At 43.6% G+C, this 22,924-nt stretch overlaps 1 protein-coding gene across 8 annotated transcripts in view; it reads right to left on the bottom strand.

The window, feature by feature from the left end:
• Positions 1 to 22,924, bottom strand: part of LOC138751311 (F-actin-uncapping protein LRRC16A-like) — a 378,511-nt gene that overhangs the window by 94,933 nt on the left and 260,654 nt on the right. For all 8 annotated transcript variants that reach the window (XM_069913446.1, XM_069913453.1, XM_069913448.1 and 5 more), the window contains 2 exons: positions 20,867 to 20,935; positions 3,736 to 3,829 (listed from right to left, as the gene is read on the bottom strand). In XM_069913446.1, the coding sequence (XP_069769547.1) occupies positions 3,736 to 3,829; positions 20,867 to 20,935 (163 nt within the window). The remainder of the gene's footprint in view (positions 1 to 3,735; positions 3,830 to 20,866; positions 20,936 to 22,924) is intronic.

Genomic DNA, 22,924 nt, shown 5'->3' with positions numbered 1-22,924 from the left:
CTACAGCACCTTCTAACTACTCCCATTAAGAAAGGGATTCAGAAGTATTAGTGTTAGATCCACCAGGCTGATGAACAGTTTCTTCTCACAGGCAGTGAAACTGCTGCATGACTGCTGAGCTGCTAAAACAACTTCCTGTGATGCTACAATTTATTCATAATATTTATTTTTTATATTTGTATAAAGGTTTTGTCTGTATGTATCATTTGCCACTGACAAAAGGCAAAGGAGGAAAAACCCAACACCCAACCCCAACCAACCAATTTTCCCTTGCAACCGCTGCAATCGTGTCTGCCTGTCCCGCATCGGACTTGTCAGCCACAAACGAGCCTGCAGCTGACGTGGACTTTTTACCCCCTCCATAAATCTTCGTCCGCAAAGCCAAGCCAAAGATGTGTAGTCTTTCTGTAAGTCTGTTTGCAGTTTTGCACCGTGGATCGAAAAAAAAAGCTGTTTTATTGGGTTGTACAAACATTTGGATGATAATGTAGCTGGCCGCTACAAAGAAACACCCACACACAGTGTGGCAGGTTAAGCTCACCCTTTTATTTAGGTTGGAAAGGCTGCTTTTATACTGTTCAAGTTCCCGCCATTTTTGCTGATTGACTGAGTCAGCCATGTGAATAACAATAACGGGCGGGAACATCCATACATATGAATGCCCTTCTTCCCCAGCCGGTTTCTGGGCAGCTTGAAAAATGCCATTTTAGAGCTGTTGATCTGATGCTGCCCCAGCTTCTACCCCCGCCAATTCGTTGTCCCGGGAGTCGCTTTAGCGATCTCTGTCTGCGTCTGCTGCCACGCGATATGCCGGCCTGATCTCCGCAATTGCGGGCCGCCACAATAAATAAATTTAATAAAATGTACTGAAACTGTTTTGAAAATCACAGCCCTGCAGAAACAGAGCAGAGTGCTTAACAGCGGAAAGATTAGGCAAATAGGCAATGCGGATGCCATTGTTCCATTTTGGACTTTGTGTATGGGGTTGGTGGTGGGGAGGGGAAGCCTGTTTTTAACAGTGTGACTAATCTTCTCTGAGAGTACCATTGTTTCAATATTATATTGGATTTTTCTCAAAATCAGTGTATTTTATCCAAAGCAAAGAGCCATTTATATAGAATATATAGCAGGTAAGCTCTGGAACTGTACTTTCGGCCTCAGAAGCAGTAGTAAGATTCACTTACAAACATTTGATTGCAACACCAGTAAATCAAATATCAAGTAATCGCTTGGCTCAAAATAGAATTAATGTATCCTTCAGGAAAGGAAACCTGCCAAATCAGATCGGACCGGCCTCCATTGCGACATTAATTTTTCATTTAAAAAAAATTTAGACATACAGCACTGAAACAAGCCAATTTGACCCTATGAGTCTGTGTTGCCCAAAGCAAACCCACACAGACACAGGGAGAATGTACAAACTCCTTACAGACAGTGTGGGATTCGAAGCAAGATCCAAAGTGACCCTACAGTCACTTCTCAAACGTGCAAGACCACAAAAAAATTGTCAGCACTGCGGGGCTGCTCCAATGGCAGTGATGCCGATGGTGCAGACCTGGGGAGAGTCCAATGCACTTCCCTTTTGCCAAAGACTCCATACAGCTTAAACGGCCTGCAACAGAAGCCAAGGGCTTTTTTTATTTAAGATTCTGCAACCATGGTTTGTGCCTCAGATGGGGGCACCTGTGCTTGGGAGCAGGTACGAGGTGCTGGAGGAGCAGTGAACCAGCAGAGGGCACCAGAAACAGGGAGAAACACCTCCCGTTGAGAAGCAGAAGCACAGAAAATTACCCTACAGGACAGTGACCATGGCAGTGGACCATCAAGGGTCTCAGCGGCTGAAGGACCCACACATGCTGTGAGCTGCTGTGGAACCAGGTATTGGAACTGGGATTCGAGAGGGTACTGAGGGCAAGAAGGCCTCCTGAATGGCCTCAGGCCCTGAAGGCTTCATGATCGTGTTGGAGGTTTGGATCTGGAGCCCATCTTGCCTATGGATCGAAGGTGGATCTGTGCGGCTGCAAAGGCTGTGTGAGCGCTAGAGGCAAACCCATGGACACTGAATGACTCACTTCTGCTTTTCATTCTCATACTGTAAGGAGAACGGGGCAATGCTAATGGTGACTCTTAGCCTGTCTATGGCAGAATAAAGGAAATTTCATGTAATATCGCAGTTTGTTTTATTACATGACAATAAAATAATCTAGCATCATCACAATCTTGTTAGTCAAGACATGGTGACAATGAATGCATGTCCTTAAAACAAATATCCATCTCTCTATAAGGATCTAAATGAAAATGTCACTTTGGTAAAGGATTTATTTGTGACACTTCACATTCCGGAGAGCTTCGTGAACAAGAACTGCCTCAGCTCAAGCTGAAAGTTTCTAAACTCCAGGAGCAAATGGAAAACTGGAGGTTTAGAATTTCCTGGATTGCCTGGTGATGAACATGACTACCCAGTGCAGGACCTTTGGCCCATGATGTTGGACTGAGCAAAACTACTCCACAACAATCTAATCCTTCCTTCCCTTACACATATAACCCTCTATTTTTCTTACATCCACGTAAGAGTCCTCTGAATGTCGCTGTTGTACCGGCTTCCTCCACTGGCCCCTGCAATGCATTCCAGATACCCATCACTCTCTGTGTAAAAAATTTACCTCTCACATCTTCCCTAAACTTTCCTCCACTCACCTTAAATGCATGTCCTCTGGTATTGCTAGGATAAAGGTGCTGGCTGTCCACCCTATCTATGCCCCTCACAATCTTTACAACTCTATTAATTCACCTGCACATCCTTTGTCGCTCCAAAGAGAAAAGCCCTTAAAGCTCTGTAAACCTTGCTTCATAAGATTATGTTCACCAAACCAGGCAACATCCTGGTAAATCTCCTCTTCACTCTCTCTAAAGCTTCTACATCCTTCCTGTAATGAGGCAACCAGAACTGAAAGCAATACTCCAAGTGTGATCCTGAAGCTGCTCACGTTCAAGAGAATGACTCAGAAAATGCATGCAATGTGTCGTACGAGGCAAGTCATCACATTGTCTGGGTAAGAAATGCATGTGATGTGTCCGGTAGGGGCGGTGGAAAGAGAAGCAGGACCCCTGTGGTCATCTATTTATCATGTGCAAGTCAAACCTATGTGTTGGGGAAAAGTGGTGAGGGCTCCAGTTAGGGAAATATTGCCATAAAAGGCAGAGAAGGGGTCTGATGCATCAGAAGTCTTAAAAGAAACTCTTTCAGTCAATATGTTTCAGATGAATAAAAATAAAGGAGATGGAGTGAAGGGGGATATTCTGTATGGAGGATGTTTCAGTTGGGAAGTATTTATGAATTCACATTCAAAATAGTAATGTTTCAGAGGCTTTTAGACAGGCACATGAATATGAAAGGGATGGAGGGATATCTGTCAGATACAAGCAGCAGAGTTTGAGTTTGATTTGAACATCATGCTCATCACATGGGCCTAAAGGGCATGTTCCTGTGTTGTATTATCCAATATTCCATGTAACATCAAGTAGACTGGAGACTGTACAACCACAACAAATAGGAAAATATTTGACTGGGAGAATGTTAATTTTTGTGAGTTCAAAGGGCACCTGAGTGGGGACTGGAATCAAAGATCATCAGTGGGATGAGAAGGTTCAAAGAAGGAACAGTTTGAACAATCCCTGTGGCCAAGACTGCAGCCCAGAAACTTAAAATACAGATTGGAAGCTCAAGAGACTTACCTTTTGCAGCGCTTCCTCTGTTTTTTCTGGATTAGCCTTCAAAGCTTGTGAAGCATCATTGACAGGAATAGGCATGAACCGCAGTGTAAAATTCCTGCAAACATGGAACGCTGGATTAATATCAGTTCATGCACATCACTTGCTGACTACGCATTTTAATTGCAAATATAGTTGGACCTTGATAAACACACACATTTGATTTCTTTAGTAATAAGCTCTCAACCACGCCACATCATTGTGGATTCAAGCTCCACCATGGCAGAGGAATGTCACATGATGCTAATCATTCTATGATAATGGTCTCAAAATTGAAGCTCACAGCACTGCTGATTTGGTACAAACTGCACACGCAATGATGCATGATGGTTATCTCCGCTTTATGGACAGAAATTGGAGCAACTTTTGTTTACGACCCCTGGTAGCAGGGAGAAGCCACTTAAAGATTCCTTACTGGCATATCAATATGTAGCTGTCTGCAAATGCCTTCCTGAATTTTCAATACTGCACATATTGATTCCATATTGCTCAGTTCAACCATGTTAAATGCAGACTTTCAAAGGAATGCACAGCACAGGTGCATTGAAGCCTCTCGCTGACTAGTGAGCCCATGCCTTGTAATGGGTGAGGCCACGTACAGTGGTGGATTCGAGCTTAGAGAACCACACTGCTAGGGCCTAATGCAACATACATCAAAGCTACGCGTCATCTCTCCACCTCCAACTACGATCTCCCTTATCTCTATGGTGTCTGCCAGAGGGAGATCTTTAAGGCTGTAAGCCACAACTCCTGGAGGCAATGATGCAAAGCTGTGCCCCCTGCCATGATCTGCTGCTGGGAACCATTCAGGTTCATTTTTAAAGTAGCAATTGGTGCAAACTAGGATGCAATATTTTTTTAAAACAAAAAAGGAATCTTGCCAATTAATCATTTTGATCTTTTCGTGAGATAATGGCTGATCTTTTAACTACTCTCCTGCATTTTACTTTCTAAAAAGTCTGAGGAGATTACAAAGTCTCATGGAATACTATATTCTTCTTCCACAGACGTCCCATGGGAAATATACTGGCCTAGTTTGGTAACTTGAGTGTCCCAGAACACAGAAGGTTACAGAAAGTTGCAAACCTAGTCAAGTCAACAGCAGACACCGATCTCTTGTCCTTTAAATCCATCTATGTGAGACGCTGCGGCAAGAAGGCTGTCGATATCATTCAGGGACACCCCCCACCCCCCACCCACATATCACCGTGCTCACAATCTTTTCTTGCAGGTCTTGCAGGATGGACATTTATAATGACTATTGTTTTGCGAAAAGCCATAAACATTGTGAAGGACTCCACACACCCCTCCCACAATCTGTTCTTCCTACTGTCATCCAGGAAAAGGTACCAAAATCTTCAGGCCCTAACCACCAGATTGTGAAACAGTTTATTTCCCCAAGATGTGAGGCTTCTGAACTCCGGGGATACAGGGCTAGCATATGGAACATTATATTTAATGAGTGGTGTGTTATTTATAAAAATTGTTTCTGAGGTAATTTAGCCATGTAAATAACCAGCTCCATGGTCCGGAGAAAAGCGATCTAATTTTCACTGTACACTGCAAGGTTTATGGTATGAATGACAAATAAACACAACTTGACTTGAATTCAGGCAGAAGGTACAAAAGCTTGAAATCCAGCACCTCTCTGTTTAAGTAGCTTTTTTTTTCCCAACAGTTCTTGAACCTCCCCATACGACCCTAACTCACTCTGGGAACACTGAAAGATCCGTCTGCATTATTGACGCAACAAAACATTTTTGGTAAATATTCACAATTGCCATTGGTCCATCTCTTTTTCTGTCTTGGCATATTGCGGCAATTTAATTTATACCATTGTAGTTGGTGCAGGTGTGTAGCTGCAGCAAGAATTTTGGTGATAATCTCTCATCACCATCATAATATCACTCAATTCCCTTAATGTCCAAAAATCAATTGATTTCTGCCTTGAATATACCCAACAACTCTATGCCATCGGTGCTCTGTGATTAGTAAGGGATTGCTTAAGGTAGGATGTGAGCGGGAAGGGAAGGTTGAGAACCACTGCTCTGGACCCAAATGTTACTGAAATATTTTGCTTGAGAAAAATTGTCATTGGCCTATTTCCTTTGGAGTTCTGAAACCGCCCACATCACAAGTCAATTAGGTACGATTAAAACAGTGGTATTCAAACTTTTTCTTTCCACCCACGTACCACCTCAAGCAATCCCTTACTAATCACAGAGCATCTATGGCATAGGGAATACTTAATGTGGTATGTGAGTGGAAAGAAAAAGCTTGAGGCTAACCATTTATTTTAAGACTGGACATCACAGACCAAAGAAACATCAATCTTGCACCTACCCTGTAAACTTCAATAGGTTCTGCTTCAATTAAATCTGAACATCAACATAATCACCACCTCTCACCAAATTTAAAAGTACTCCAATGCAGTGCAATGATCCTGCAGCACTGACACAGGCTTTTCACCCCACACCCTTCCTGAATTAGTCCCATTTGCTTTTGTTTGGCCCACGTCCCTCTAAATCCTTGCTGTTCATCTACTTGCTCAAATGTCTCTTAGCTGTTGTAATTGTGCCAGCCTCCACCACTTCCTCTGGCAGCATGTTTCATATATCCACTTTTCCCAATGAGAAACTTGCCCACCCCCCCCCCCCCAACATTTTCTTTAAACCTTTCTCCTCTTACCTCATATCTGTGCCCTTCACTTTTAGACTCTAGGGACTGGTAAAAAGACTGCGTGTATCTAATCTATCTGTGCCCCTAATGGGGTCAGATATGTAGGACTAGATGTTAATATCCTTTATTGCACTCCTGAGACTTGCTGCCTCGACTCTGCAAGGTAGCCAAATGAGTGGTGGCATCTTTTGGGTTCAGCCTCCTTCACTCCATGGAAAACTGCCTGTCCTGGTCCAATTCCTCCTTCTAACTCAAGCTCTACAGACCCAGAAAATCCTTATGAATCATTTCTGCATCCTCTCTAGCTTAATCTCATTCTTCCTAGAGAGTCGCGACCAGAACTGCACACAATATTCCAAGGGTAGTCTCACCAACAACTTATACAATTGTAACAGGATATCCCATCTCGAGACTTGGTGCCCTGACGAGTGAAAGCAATCATGTCATGTGCCAGGGATGGCTAAACTTGCTTAACATAAGAGTCACATATGTTAAATTTCAGATATTTGAGAGCAACAAGACAAGAAAAAAAAATTACAGACACATTTTTACTCTTACATGAATAGTTTTAACAAACATTTTAAGAAATACATGTACGCAATGATATTTATTCATGTATGTTGTTTTTAAACTGCTAATATGCATCAGTTTCAATAATCAAAAAGAACCATATTCATAATAAATTAAACACAAAAATCTGTAGACACTGTGGTTGAAGAAAAAACAATGCTGGAGAAACTCGGCAGGTCAAACAGTGTCCTTTATACATCACCTACTTTTTGGGCTTGAGCCCTTCATCAAGGTATGGAAAAATGTTGGCTGGCCTCAAAACAAAATGGTATGGAGATGAGGGGTGGGGGGAGGAGCACGGTCCCAAAGGCAGGAGATAATAGGTGGATAAGAGAAGGAGGGCACAGCAGCAAGCAAGGGGAGGAGGGATGGAAAATGGAGTGAAAGGGGTGAGAGCTAAGGGAAAGAAGACAATGGGAAAGGGAAGCGAGGGAGAAAGAAGATTAGGCTAGCAGACTCCGGAGAAGTTGATGTTAATGCCATATGGCTGCCCAGATGGAAAATCAAATTTGCTCCAATTTATGGGTGGTCTTGGTGGAATAGGACATGAGGTAATGGACAGTCATGTGAATATGGGAGTGGGGCGCAGAATTGAAATGTTTAGCCACTGGGAGATCCCCGTGACTGATGCAGATGGAGCAAAGGTGCTCAGCGAAGCAATTCCCCAGAATGCGCCCAGTTTCTCTGATGTAGAGAATGCAACAAAGGGAGCACTGGATCCAGTAGATCACTCCCATAGACACACTAGTGTTGCTTTACTTGAAAGGCCTGTTTAGGGCCCTGAATTGTGGTGAGGGAGGTGGTCCTACAGACCCAGTCTCTAACATTTTGCAGCTTATGTGTGTCATTCAATTGCAAGTTGCCAACGACCTGTAGGCTGTGTGGGTCCTTCAGCCACTGAGTCCCTCGCTGGTTACCTGCCCTGTTGGGTAATCTCTCATGTTTCTCCTTCTTAAAGAGGAGCCTTCTCCCCATTTCTGGAGCCCTGCAACCCTTTGTGGTATGCTGTTCAGCACAGGAGCCACCAACATGGTCACAGGCTTCCATGATTGCAGGCTACATAGGCTGTTTAAAGCCTGTACGGAGCCATCAGCTACAGAATTGGACAGTTGGACCCTGCTGAGCAGCACTGTGTTCCATTCCTCGCTATCCAGTGTCTACCCAGCAGTAGGGCCCCATTACAGCAGAGTCCCTTGGTTTTGCTGTTGTACAACACTCCCCAGGATCCAGGGTCCAAGTCTGGCCATGGTTTAACTTTGCACTGGTCTCACCTGTCTGATTTGCCCACATTCCCTGTTGATTTAGATCCTCAGGAAACATTCTTCCCTGTGCACAACACCACCAGTTTAGGTTTCCTCTGTAAAAGTATCATCTATGCCACTTTAATTACCATCTAAATCATTGTTTGCCTCACAGTTTGGCGGGCAGCAACCTCCTTTGAAGAAGACCGCAGAGCCTACCTCACTGACAAAAGGCAAAGGAGGAAAAACCCAACACCCAACCCCAACCCACCAATTTTCCCCTGCAACCGCTGCAATCGTGTCTGCCTGTCCCGCATCGGACTTGTCAGCCACAAACGAGCCTGCAGCTGACGTGGACTTTTTACCCCCTCCATAAATCTTCGTCCGCGAAGCCAAGCCAAAGAAAAAGAAATCATTGATACACATTACAGTGGACCCAGCACGGATTCCTGCGGCACACCACCAGATATAAACCATCAATCTAAATTTTAAATGAAGTTTATTCACAGCAGGTTAGAAGCTGATTCCAGTGACTGAAAACTGTGCTGCCCAATTAACCTACCAAACCCATAGGTTTTTGCAAGGGTGGGAAGAAAGCAGAGCACCCTGGGAAAACCTGTGCAGGTCACAGGGAGAATGTACAAACAGATAGCTTAAAGACTGCTCTGGATTCAAAATGTGAAAACAGCAACTCATACATACAGCTGTTCTTCATCGACTACAGCTCAGCCTTCAATATCATTATTCCTTCAGTGCTGGTCAAGAAGCTACAAACTCTCTGCAACTGGATCCTTGACTTTCTCATTGGGAGACCAAATTGGAAACAACACCTCCTTCTCAATGATCATCCACACAGCACACCCCTAGGATGTGTGCTTAGCCCACTACTCTACTCATTATATACCCACAATTGTGTGGCCAGGCACAATTCCAATGCCATCTATAAGTCTGCCGATGACACCATAGTTATCGGCAGAATCACAAATGGCAAAGAGGAAGCATACAGGAGGGAGAAAGATCAGCTCGTTGAATGGTGCAACGACAACAACCTTGCCCTCGACGTCAGCAAAACAAAGGAGATAATTGCGGACTTCAGGAGGAAGTCAGGGGAGCACGACCCAGTCCTCATTGAGGCCTCAGTAGTGGATATGGCAAGAAATTCAAATTCCTGGGTGTCAACATTTCTGAGGGTCAGTCCTGGAGCCTCCACGTTGATGCAACCACAAAAAAGGCTTGCCAGCCGCTATACTTTATGAGGTGTCTTAGGAGGTTTGATACTTCACTGAAGATTCTCATAAAGTTATGCAGGTGTACCATGGAGAGCATTCTGGCTGGTTGCATCAGTGCCTGGTATGGAGGCACTAACTCTCAGGACCAGTATAAACTCCAGAGGGTTGTTAACTTGGCCTGCGACATCACAATCACCAGACTTCACTCCATCGAGGATATCTACATGAGGCGGTGTCTTAAAAAAGCAGCCTCTATCCTTAAAGACCCCCACCCAGGCCACGCTCTCTTCACTCTGCTACCATCAGGGAAAAGGTACAGGAGCCTAAAGACGAGGACTCAGTGGGTCAAGGACAACTTCTTCCCCTCTGCCATTAGATTCCTGAATGATCAATGAACTAAAGAACTTATTTTTTGTGTTCTATAAAAAATAAAACAATAATTACAGTCATGTCAAAAGATGGTTATAATATGTATTTTCACTCTATGATGCTGCACCAGAACCCCAAATTTCATGACTTGTTCATGACAATAAATTCTGATCCTGAGTTGCTGGCACCGTAATTGCATTGCTAATTGCTGTGCTATGTTGCTAATTTGAACAACCTTCCACTACTACTCTCTGACTCCTCCCACCAAACCAGGATTGGACTTGCACAGTGAATGTTAGGGTCCTGCAGTTTATTGTAGAACCCAGACCTAGGGGTACCTAGCTGTATAGTACCATGAAAGTGGCAACTCAGATGGATAGTGGGGGACGTGTTTGTCATGCTGGCCTTTGCTGAGCGGGGTATTGATCATAAACATTGGGGCCTTGTGACACAGCTGTACAAGGTGTTGGTGAGACAATGGGCTGGTGACAGACCATTTTGCATCCAAGGTAAGGCCAACTACTTGCACCACCCCAAAAAAAATTGGTCTCACCTGCGAAGGTTCAGAGGGTCACCTCGGGAATCGGAACCATTCATCCAGGGTTTAGCGTTGAACAGGAGCTCCGAGGTGGAAGCAGCAAGGGGGTGGGGGGCTGTGGAAGGATGGAGCAGGGACCAGAGGAGAAGCAGCTTTGGGGGGGGAAGAGGGGAAGCAAGGAGAGGGGACAGGGTAGGAGAGGAAGGAACCTGGGAAGTGGGAAGAGGGGAGGAGCAAGGGAGCAGGGGGACTGGAGAGTGTGGGGGCAAGTGGGGGGACTGGGAGGGGGGAAAGAGGGGGGACTGGGAGGGAAGAACAGGGACCGGGGGGTGGGGGGAAACAGAGACCACGGGGAGGGGGGAAGGATGCACTGGGCTCCAGCAACTCAGCACCAAGCCAATATGGCCAGGGCCTAGTGAGAGCATTTGCACTGCCCTCCCTGCTCCTGCTCCCCTCCCTCAGGGAGCCGCTATCCTTTTGCCCTCCCTGCACCCCTCACTCACCAGACAGCACTTCCATAAAAAAGTAAACCTTTCCTGATTGCTGTGTGTTGGTTGGGGCACTTGAGCTAAACTTGCTTGACCTTGACTGCGACCCCCTGTGGTCTGCACTCTAGGCAGTTGCCTAGTTCAACTAATGGTAGTGCCAGCACTGGTGAGACTACACTGAAGGCTCTTTCACAATATAGAAACATCATGGGTAAGATCGATGGCGGACCTGTGCGCTATAGCGCTACCAACTTTTACACATTGTTTAAAAATTGCCCACTATTGCTATTTATTTCCTTTCTCTCTCCCCCACTGTGACTTTCCCATGGCAAAGTTTATACCTTCATTTTAATCTTTTCTTCCTTCACTCACACAAAAACTTGGGCCAGTTCTATCCCAGAATGCAATTGCCCATTCTATACTTGCCTGATTGCAACACCAGTGCCTGGAGATACCAGGGTTGTACTAGGTGTCGAGGCAGTCTATCCCCAGTGTGAGGTGACGTCATCTGATGCCGGCATTGAGAAGATTTTGCTTTCACATTAGACCCTTTTTAGGCCGATTGGCTGTTAATTCCTGGGACTACTTGCAAGTGTGAAAGGGGCTTGAGAGTACTGTTTGCAGTCTGGTCTCCCAGCTGCAGAAGGAATATCAATAAGATAGATGGGATACATAGGAGATTCACTGAGATGTTGCTGAAGGGGTTGAGTTATTAGGAGTGCTTGGATAGGCTGGGTCTTTCTTCTCCACAAAGTAGTAGGCTGAGCAGTAACCTTATAAAGGTTTACAAGACCGTGAGGTACATGGATAAAGTGAATGCTCAGTCATTTTTTTTCCCCAGGAGAGATATTTCTCGAACTACAGTATTTGGTATATGTTTCCATGAAGAAGCATGCACCCAACATGTCTGTAATATTGTTTCGTTTTAAAAATTGAAGATTTAAAAAAATGCCGTCTAATTAACTATGTTAAAATTATTGAGGGTCTTTGTTAATATTAGGTTGACTAATCTAGAGTACAGCTAATAGCAAGTCACCAACAATAGACCAAACTATGATGAACACCAGAAAAGGAGTAAATTGTATGCTGGGAGGTGTGCACTGTGCAAAATATATCATTCATTTGTGATTTTTCAAGTTATAGTATCTCCTTTAGAAAAAGAAACCTAACCACTTTTCAACATGATCTAAAGCCCAAATCATTCCAGGAGGGATTCTACAACCTTAATGATCGTATCACGTTTGTATGTGTTCAAGTGATGATGAATGGCTGGCAGGAAAAAGAACTTCAGGATTGTATGTGACGTCAAATATGTTCTCTGACAATAAAATCTGGAATTCAAACTTTGAAGGTACAAATTGAACTTGAATCACCTGAAAAACTACTTTTAGAAATATACTATGTAACTGAATATTCACTACCTCCTCCAATCATAGACAAAAAACAAATGTCAAATTTCATTATGCTTATTTCCATTGTAATGTTTAATGCCTCTAAAATTCAAAATATATTAATAAAAACTACTCTTTCGATACATTATCATTGGAAATCTTCAAGTGATCAGTGTGGATCAATAATGATAATTTAGTAGTAGCTTGTAGAAAGGCTATTGCTTTGAACTTAATAGAGAAAGGTGTCCTGCGCCATTTTGGTCTCACCATATCCCAGCCATTTCCTTGATTTTCTCCACACCTCCCATGCTGCCTAACCTGCTGGGTACTTCCTGCATTATCAGAAAAATCAGAAAAACAATTCTCAGGTTTTATTTCTGCTTTCCAGCATCTGCAATTTTTTTTTGCCTTCAAGTTGTTTTTGCTGTAATTCTGTTGATTTGACATACAGCATGCCACAAGCAACTAATTACATAAATATATGTAACAGGTTTCCTAATTAATCTTGTGTCACTGAATGTTAAGACATATACACTGCAAGACTGCAATACTACTTAGTTGTAAAACAGCTGAATGGTGTGTTCTAGTTCGGATACTGGCTTAGGTTGAGAGGAATGAAAGGATTAATATAGAAATTCTGCAATTTTAAAAAGGTAACATTTGAGATTTCAGTAGCACCAAGAAGATATGCTCAAGATCTCCTCAAACAGTTGTTGACATTATGAAAGGTGATTAATGTGACCCAGTAATGTAATAGGTGCAGCACCTTTAACTCAGAGTCGATAATCTTGCAATTCAACACCAGAAGTTGAAGAACGAGGAAACCATGATGACTACCCACTCTATGACTGACAGAGCATTGCACACTGCCGTTGGTTAATTAAGTAATTGAAGCCACTTTATCCTTTTCATTCATTGATGGTGGAAATGGTTAGTTGCTTCAAGTTGTGGTATCCACGGGAACCATGGAGGTGCTTCAGAAGCATTGGGTGCTGTGGGAGTACACTGCATCCCAGATGGGGGTGGCAATATTTTAATATCGTGTCCTGTAATTAATATTATTAATTGATTTGATGTGATTGTTTTAATTAATACTTCTGGAAAGAAAAGTTGCTTCAAGTTCCTGGGTCCACATATCAGAACACCTCTCCTGGACCGAGCACATTGAAACAGCTTTGAAGAAGGCACAATGATGCCCCTACATTCTGATGAGTATGAGGAGATTCGGCATGTTGTTGAACACTCTACTGAATGTCTCTAGGCGTTTTGTGGAAAATATATTGACTGGATGCATCATGACCTAGTTGGGAATCTTGAATGTCCAGGAATGCAGAAGACAGCAGAAAGTGACAAACACAGCCAAGTACACCACAGGCTCCAACCTCCCATCCATTGAAGAAACCTATGAAGGCAACCAACATGAAAGACACACCAAAATCCTGGCCATGTTCTCTCCTTGCTGCTACTTTCAGGCAGGTGGTACAGAAGATTAAAACTTTACACCACTAGGTTCGAGAACAGCACTGCTTTCCTCAACAGCTGCTAGACTTCCCTGCACCACCTTCCCATAACAAGTCCAAAGACCTGTCTGCATTACTGAGTTGGCAAATTTTTTTTCACTACTAATTTATTTCCAACTGTGAATATTATTCCTTCCTCTTCCTTTTGTACTATTTTTGTTCTCTTCCTATGTTTTGTTGCTTACCTGGGAAGCTGGAGTAAGTAAAACTTCAAAAACCAACAAGGTTGGGTCAGATACAGCAATGAGCTCTCTGAACCCTTCTCCATTAACAATGGCATGAAGCAAGGCTGTGTTCTTGCACCAACCCTCTTTTCAATCTTCTTCAGCATGATGCTGAACCAAGCCATGAAAGACCCCAACAATGAAGACGCTGTTTACATCCGGTACCGCACGGATGGCAGTCTCTTCAATCTGAGGCGCCTGCAAGCTCACACCAAGACACAAGAGCAACTTGTCCGTGAACTACTCTTTGCAGACGATGCCGCTTTAGTTGCCCATTCAGAGCCAGCTCTTCAGCGCTTGATGTCCTGCTTTGCGGAAACTGCCAAAATGTTTGGCCTGGAAGTCAGCCTGAAGAAAACTGAGGTCCTCCATCAGCCAGCTCCCCACCATGACTACCAGCCCCCCCACATCTCCATCGGGCACACAAAACTCAAAACGGTCAACCAGTTTACCTATCTCGGCTGCACCATTTCATCAGATGCAAGGATCGACAATGAGATAGACAACAGACTCGCCAAGGCAAATAGCGCCTTTTGAAGACTACACAAAAGAGTCTGGAAAAACAACCAACTGAAAAACCTCACAAAGATAAGCGTATACAGAGCCGTTGTCATACCCACACTCCTGTTCGGCTCCGAATCATGGGTCCTCTACCGGCATCACCTACGGCTCCTAGAACGCTTCCACCAGCGTTGTCTCCGCTCCATCCTCAACATCCATTGGAGCGCTTTCATCCCTAACGTCGAAGTACTCGAGATGGCAGAGGTCGACAGCATCGAGTCCACGCTGCTGAAGATCCAGCTGCGCTGGATGGGTCACGTCTCCAGAATGGAGGACCATCGCCTTCCCAAGATCGTGTTATATGGCGAGCTCTCCACTGGCCACCGTGACAGAGGTGCACCAAAGAAAAGGTACAAGGACTGCCTAAAGAAATCTCTTGGTGCCTGCAACATTGACCACCACCAGTGGGCTGATAACGCCTCAAACCGTGCATCTTGGCGCCTCACAGTTTGGCGGGCAGCAGCCTCCTTTGAAGAAGACCGCAGAGCCCACCTCACTGACAAAAGGCAAAGGAGGAAAAACCCAACACCCAACCCCAACCAACCAATTTTCCCCTGCAACCGCTGCAACCGTGTCTGCCTGTCCCGCATCGGACTTGTCAGCCACAAACGAGCCTGCAGCTGATGTGGACTTTTACCCCCTCCATAAATCTTCGTCCGCGAAGCCAAGCCAAAGAATCTGCATGACAATAATCTACAATGAGTTATTCATTTTATAGATCAGAAGATCAGCATTGAGCATTGAGACCCCAACTTTCTAAATACTGATCAGCAGGTGACAGCGATTGTTTGTGCTCCAAGTTAAACATCACCAAATAAATACAAAATGTCCACCTCACAATGTAAGTGCAAAGGTTCAAATTGAGGCAAAGTCTTTGATAAAGATTAAAACCTATAGACCACAATTTCCAACTTGCACTTGCATAGCGAGGTGGGTATAATGTTTTGTGGTTTTAAGATGGTGATACGTTTAAGCAGAAGGTCAAACGATCACCATCAGTGTTTAGAAAGTTCGATCCTCAACACATATTGCAGATCCTCTGAACTATAAACTGAAATTTACTTGAATGAAGAGAAGGATGTAAAGGAAATAATGAGTGGTACATCACAATCTTTGTCTTAAATGTTTCTTATATACACTAAGACTATTTTAAATAGGGACAATAGAGCTTGGATGATGGTTTGTGAAGATTGAAAAGATGCTCATGAATGTTTCTAAATTGATTAGACAGCGTATCTGAAGTAATGATATGCTTGACGCATCCTTAATCGCTTGCTATTAAGTGGAAAACTGTGGCAATTCTAGAGCTAATACATGCATAGAGCACTGAGCTCAATCGGTGGTGATGTGTGTATTTATCAGACCAAAATCAATGCGGGGCTGCCTGGTGGCTTTGGTGACCCTAGATAACATAGGGTCGATTGTTTGCCCTTGAGATAGCGACAGCACATTCAAATGTCTGTTGATGGTATGGCTTGTGTCCATCATGGTTACCATGGGTAATGGTGAATCAGGGTTCCATTTCAGAGAGGGAGCCTGAGAAACAGCTACCACATCCAAGGAAGACAGCAAGGAAAACATACCCAGTCCTGACTCAGGGAGGTAATGTTGAAAAATTAAAAAAAATGACTCTTTCAAGGGCCTGCAACTGGAATGGGTATTCTTTAACTGGTGCGAACAGCCTCAATAACTCCAGCTCCAATAATGTATATTACAGCTGCTGCAGTTAAAAAACACGTAGTTGGACCTTGTGATCGCGATATAACTCTTCAAAGGCAGCAGGTTCAGTGTAGCAGTTAGCTCAATGCTATTATAGCGCAGGCAAACCGGGTTCGAATCTGACACTGTCTATAAGGAGTTTGTACATTCTCCCTTGTCTACATGGGTTTCTTTGGGTGCTCCGGTTTCATCCCACCCTTCAAAATGTATGGGATTGTAGGTTAATTGGAGTATGTGGGCAGCACATATGCTCACAGGCTCGTTACCAGCTGTATGTCAAAATCTAAATTGAAGTTTTAAGTAATCCAAAATGACTGGAAATATGCCTCAGGAAAATCTGTCTGCTTAACTTACCTTACAACCACAGTAATTCAAATTCAAATCCACTATCTCATACAAGAACAAGCCTGCTTCACCAATGTGTTAAATACATCCTTCCAAAAGAATACTGTTGAGTATTTATTTACCCAAAGCTGCAACTAATCCATTTTCATAATTTGCCTTCAATCTTAATCACCTTTTGAAAATTCCAAATCGGATCTCAGAAGAAAAAATGTCATTACTATGTTTTTATCAAAAGCTGAACTTTGCACCATTATTCAAAATGGCACCAATATTTTTAGAGGACAATTCAGATGGTTGCAAATGGTAAACATTGATCAATGAACACATTTTGATTGTTTTTTTTTCTGTACTGTGGAGTTTCAACTGAATCAAGGATCCATACAATTTCAAACACTTCAAATCAAGTTCAACTTTCAGTTAATTCAGAATGAGATACGACTAACTCATGGAAAACAAACACGAATTCTACTTCCTAAAAGCTACATTTCAGCATTGGGAAGATTCAATACTTAATCTAGGTGAGAAAAGGACAGTTGAAAAGAATTCAAAGAGGCAAGGGGGATTTCAGTCAATGTAATTTACATCAGGAGCTTGAGTGATTGCAATTTCTTCTGCATGAACTGACTGGTTTGATCTCACCTAATGCATTCCTGCAGCCGCCCGGCAGTTTTACTAGTGTCACTGTCGGTACTGTGGATACTGTAATCGGAACTGCTGGTGAGGCAATCAACCAGGGCAGATTGGCAGAGAGCCTCAGCAGACTGTAACAACCACTACCGTGTGCAGTCAGAACAATGAGAACGCAGCAGAGGAGGAATACAGATAAGGTAAAACAATGGAACAGATGGCAGCAGAAATACGAAAGAAAAATGTAGGTCCCCTGGAGTAAATTAAATGATTCAGCTTGTCGAAGTGTGGGGTTTTGCAAAGCCATCAAAGCAGATACCAGGCCCAGGAGAATTACTGAAAATAAAACTGAAATGCCACATTATGAACTAGAGGTTGTTTGGTGCCTGGATAGAGGGATTAAATTAGTAGTGTATGATGGAGTTAGGAAAGAAAGAGATTGGCATGAGATTGCCTCATGGCTCCAATGCCCTAACTTCATTCTTGACCTCTGGAGGAGGACGAAGCTTACTGCCTTGTCCACATCAACATTGCTGAGGTGGAGATACTAGATAACTTTAAGCCTCTGACTAAACATTTCCAGTATCTTGTTCTGATCTTCCAAATGGCCAAAACCATGTGCCAGTGCCCCTACTTCCTCAGAAGCCTGAGGAAATTTGGCACATCTCCAGTATCCCTTAACAACTTCTGCATGCCTGGAGCATGTACGTTCAAATTGATTGTCACATCTACAGTTTTGCAACGAGACATTGCATACATGGTCCAACAAGACAATACAGGAATGCATTTATAGAGGGTGATCAGTTGGCATGGAGCCAAAGCAGCACAATTTTACGGTTTTGAGGTTTATTCAGGTGTCCAATAACAGAGGGAAAGAAACTGTCCTTGAATCTAGTGGTGTGTGATCTCACACTAGTCATTCTTCTTTCTGAACGGAAAGGTGGGGGGGTGGGGTTGGGAAGCTTTGATGTGATGAAGAGAGCATGGCTGGGTATGGATGAGGTATTTTAAGATGTTGGCTTCTTTTGCCAAGGCAGTGGGAGGGTATGTGTGTGATGGTCTGAGTTGCGCTCACAACACTCTGCAGTTTCTTGTGGTCTTGGGCAGAGCAGTTCCTGTACCACACACTGACGCTGTCAGGATTCTTTCCTTGTTGAACCTGCAGAAGTTGTTAAGGGACACTGGTGATGTGCCAAATTTCCTCAGGCTTCTGAGGAAGGAGGGGCACTGGTGCATGGTTTTGGCCATTTGGAGGATCAGAACAAGATACTGAAAATGTTTAGTCAGAGGCTTAAAGTTATCTAGTATCTCCACCTCAGCACTGTTGATGTGGACCATGCAGTAAGCTTCATCCTCCTCCAGAAGTCTATAACCAGCTCTTCGGTCTTGCTGGCACTGAGGAAAAGGTTGTGTCTTAGGACCAAACCATTAGTCCTTTCATCTCCCCTCTGTATTTTTTCACTGTTCGAGATCCTGCCCTCAACAGTTGTGTCATCTGTGAATTTACAGATGAAGATGGAGTGTTTGGCCCCACTGTCGTCAATGTACAGGGACTACAGTAAGGGACTGAGTACACAATCTTGTGGGGCACTGGAGAAGAGTAATCTAAAGGGATACATTTCGTCTGAAAGATTTGCCCTCGACTAGGTGGACAATTTTCCACTTTGTTGCAAAGCTGCTGACTGAGCTTGTTGGACCATGGTGCTATCCAAATTCAGATTCCAGGATAGCTTCTTTCCTGTTATGAGACATTTGAATGGAGTTCTTATTAGTGAAAGATAATGCCTTGCTTAGTTTAACTGTACTTTAATCTTTAACTCAAACACCCATTTCATTGTGACACCTTCTGCATTTCTGTTTTATTTTTCCACTACCCTTTGTACCCTATAACTTGTGAGGACAGCACGCAAAATAAGGTTTTTTTTAATTGAGACGCACACGCAGATGCTGGAATCTTGAGCAAAAGCTGGAGGAACCCAGCAGGCTGTGCTGCATCAGTGGGAGGAAAAGGAATGGTTGTTATTTCGAGACAGAGTTCAGCAGAGAAATAGCCAGCATAACCTCATGGTCAAGGTGGGAGGGAGGGACAGAAGGCAGCAGGGAAATGGAGAATCAGGGATGGGAGAGGGATGATGGATAAAGTGGGGCCCAATGTAAATTAGAGGAATAATACCTCTTATTCCACCAGGCCAGTCCACAGCCCAGTGGATATGAATGTAGAATTTTCCAATTTCAGATGACAGATCCCCCCACCACTTCTTCCGAGCTACTTCTGTTCTCTCCCCTATCCCATGTACTCCCACTCATTCTCGCCTCCCCTCTTGTTCCATCCTTCTCTCCCACATTTCACCTACAGGATTTACCCCTCCTCCCCATTTTGGTTTCATCTGGCCCCATTTGTCCTGCCCTCTTCCCTGATATTTTCCCATCATAACTTTCTCCACTTATCAGATTCCAGCTCTGCTCCCCACTTATTCACCATACATGAAGCATCTTCCTCCATCCGACCCCCACCCCACCCCCCTTCCACTTTTATTTTCCACTTGCCTCTTCTCCCTACATCTGGCATCTGACAATTAATTGCTTCTGCCTCCCTACCTGTCCATCGTTCTGCGCCCTTCACGGTTCACCCTACGGGCCCATGTCCAACCCCTCCCAGCCTATCCTCACTACACCGGCTACCTTCTTTCTGCATTCTCAGTCCTGAAGAGCTCCAGCCTGAATATCAACCACTCTTTCCCCATCACAGATGCTGCTCGATCTGAATTCCTCCAGCAGATTAAAATGGTTTTTTTTCCACTGTATATTGGTATACAAGTAAATAAAAAATTCAATTCAAACAAATGTCTGTGTCAAAAGAAATAAACTTAATCAACTTTGATCGTTTTTTAAAAATTAGGCTTGATATAACTAAGAGATGGTAAGGAAAATAAAATTAATTGTTCAGCAGGTGTTTGAGTCACATGGATACTGTATCCTTCCTTAAATATATCATGAACTTGATAGGGTCAGCGCCAGAACGAATGCTAGAGGGTGCCATTAGCGTGTTGGGGGGGGGGGGTAAAGAGGTGCTACTGGATGCTGGGACCATCCCACCCCCCCCCCCCCCACACCCCATAGGAGACGAGGGTGCTGGTTTTATTGCATCAAGCATCTCTAGATGTTACTGATGCTTGATGTGGCCAGAGGGTAGGTGGACTGTCGCTAGCATGTGTCAAGCTAGACACAAGTGATGCGCAATGCCTGCGGATGCCCCCCTTAGTGCCAATCCTGGAACCTGATAACACTGTGCAACAAACTAATTCCAATTACTCTAGCTGGAAGTTTCCAAATTTACTGAATTTTATTCTTGACCAAATCTAATTTGCAATCTGCTACGTGCTTTGAACTCACCTGAGCTGAGCCTCATCATTATCCCACCCTGCTGGATTCCTGTCCCAGTGGTAACACTGCCACATTGCCAAAGTCAGGAGCATCGTTAACACAAACACAATGCAATATCTGCATCATTAACTGCTACTTTAGATCGATAAACTAGCACCAAACCAGACATGCCTACATCTTAAAAGGAAAGACTCTGCTTGTGTTACCTACTTTTCCAAGGCCACAGCAATATCCTGGAAGCCCTGCGCCGTTATGTTGTTCTTGTCCCAGATTACCGTCCTGTTGGAAGAGATTAGCAACTTTTCAGTAAACTCTAGAATATCCCAAGCTCATAAAATCTTGTCCAAGAGATACAGTACACAGATAACAATTGTGATTATAATTAGTTTCAGCCAACATCTTGGTGTTCCTCAAACAAGGTGCAACATTCACAAATAAACATTACAATATTTGCCCCCTCTTTCAAGCTCCATGTTCAGGTGCTCCCCAAGGAAACTTCCTCAACAGGCCTGAGCTCACTTAAGAGGCCTACTTGCACAAGAAGGAGAAAGGAACCAAAGAAGTACTCTTCCTCATTATGAAATAATGCATTTGCCCACTCTCAAAACAAGCCAAGCACAACAAAATAATTCAGAAAGAAAAGTGCTGAATGAACCGCGTGGATTAGGCTGCATCCATGGAGGGGAAAGGATCTTTCAGCCTGGAAACTTGATTACCGACTGTGGAAAGCGAGGGAAGGTGGGCAGTATTGAAGAAAGTGGTGGGGTCAGTAGGAGATTGCTGGACTGAGGAGGGATGAAGGATGATGGACAGAAGGGAGATGGTGCCAGGAGGGAAGGGGAGGGTAAAGTTGGAGGCAGCTCCTGAAGGAAGAAGATTGGTAGAACCATACAAGGAAGAGATGCTGGTCAGATAGAAAAGGGGGTGGAGGGGATACAGAGAGAGGAGTGGATGGCTAGTGACCAGGTGGGGCAGGGGAAAGGAACTGGGTATCAGGGGGCTGGGGTGGGGTTGCAAAGGAGAGTACATGCGAGAGGATGTTTGTGGATGGAGAATTCAATGTTCATGTCATTGGGTAGGAAAATACCCTGCAGAATATGAGACACTGCTCTTCAAGTTAATGGCTCTGCAGTCTCAAGTTTGTCTTAACAAAATAATCATTTCAGAGGGGCATGGCCATGCGAAAGACTCAGACAGATGTGTTTTGGTTGAGCTCGTCATGAAGAGTACTAAATAGATGGTCAAAACTTGAAAATCAAGATTTTCTTCACAAAAATGGATAAAACTAGCACAAAGAAGCCAAGGCAGCCGAGAACAAAGACTGAAGAAGCTCCTCTTCAACTGGGAACTTTGGGTGAAAGTCTGAAAGGGAGCGGTGAAAAAAATGGCGAAAGGACCAGCAGAACCAGGTTTAACTGGGGAGTCAGGTCAAGAATTGAGTATCATTCTGGAAAAATTGAGAATTTGACTAACTGATTCATAAGTTTTGAAACAGTGATAAGTGACATGATGGAGAAAATGATAGAAATAAAAGAGATTGTTGAAAACCCGATGGAGAGGATGGGTCAAACAGAGATTGAACTGACAAAAATGCATGAAAAACTTGAAGCTTTGGGAAAAAAAGCCAAAGATTGGGAGTTGGATAAACAAGGATTACTGTACAAAATTGACCACATGGAGAACTTTAGTCGACAAAATAATGTCCACATCATTGGACTTTTTTCAAAGATCCCACAAGTGTTGGGAGAAGACAAATTAGCAGAAGAGACAAACTGCATATCAAGAGAGCTCAATGAACATTTGGACCCAGAAGAGCCGGCGATCAAAGACCAAGACCAGTTCTGGTGAGACTTTTAAGCTACCATGAACAGGAGATAAATCTGGGAGCAGAATAATGGCCCGCTCGAGATTGATCATGAAAAGGTACTATTTTTTCAAGATTTTAGCCTGACCTTGATTAAACAAAGAAAAGAATTTGAAGGTGTGAAAAGACAATTACATATTTAAAAAATTGAAATACTCAATGATATATCCTGCGACTTTAAGGGGCGAAGTAGCAGAGGGAACCAATGATTATTCAAGACCAAGAATAAGGTGAAAGACCTTCTGCAAAGTTTGTAAATAAAGAGATCAAGGTTGCCAAGGGAGAAGATTGTGAAAATATTTATAATGGAACTAAGTAAAAGTTGTATTTTTAAAAAAATTTTTGGTTAAGCCAACATATTTATTGTTTAAAATTAAAGTGTATAGAAATGTTTACGGAGAGCT

This window comes from Narcine bancroftii, chromosome 1 (genome assembly GCF_036971445.1).
Source record: "Narcine bancroftii isolate sNarBan1 chromosome 1, sNarBan1.hap1, whole genome shotgun sequence".
In the NCBI taxonomy this organism is placed as follows: Eukaryota; Metazoa; Chordata; class Chondrichthyes; order Torpediniformes; family Narcinidae; genus Narcine; species Narcine bancroftii.
The sequence above is the reverse complement of the archived record's forward strand: the minus strand, read 5'-3'. Positions and strand labels throughout refer to the sequence as shown.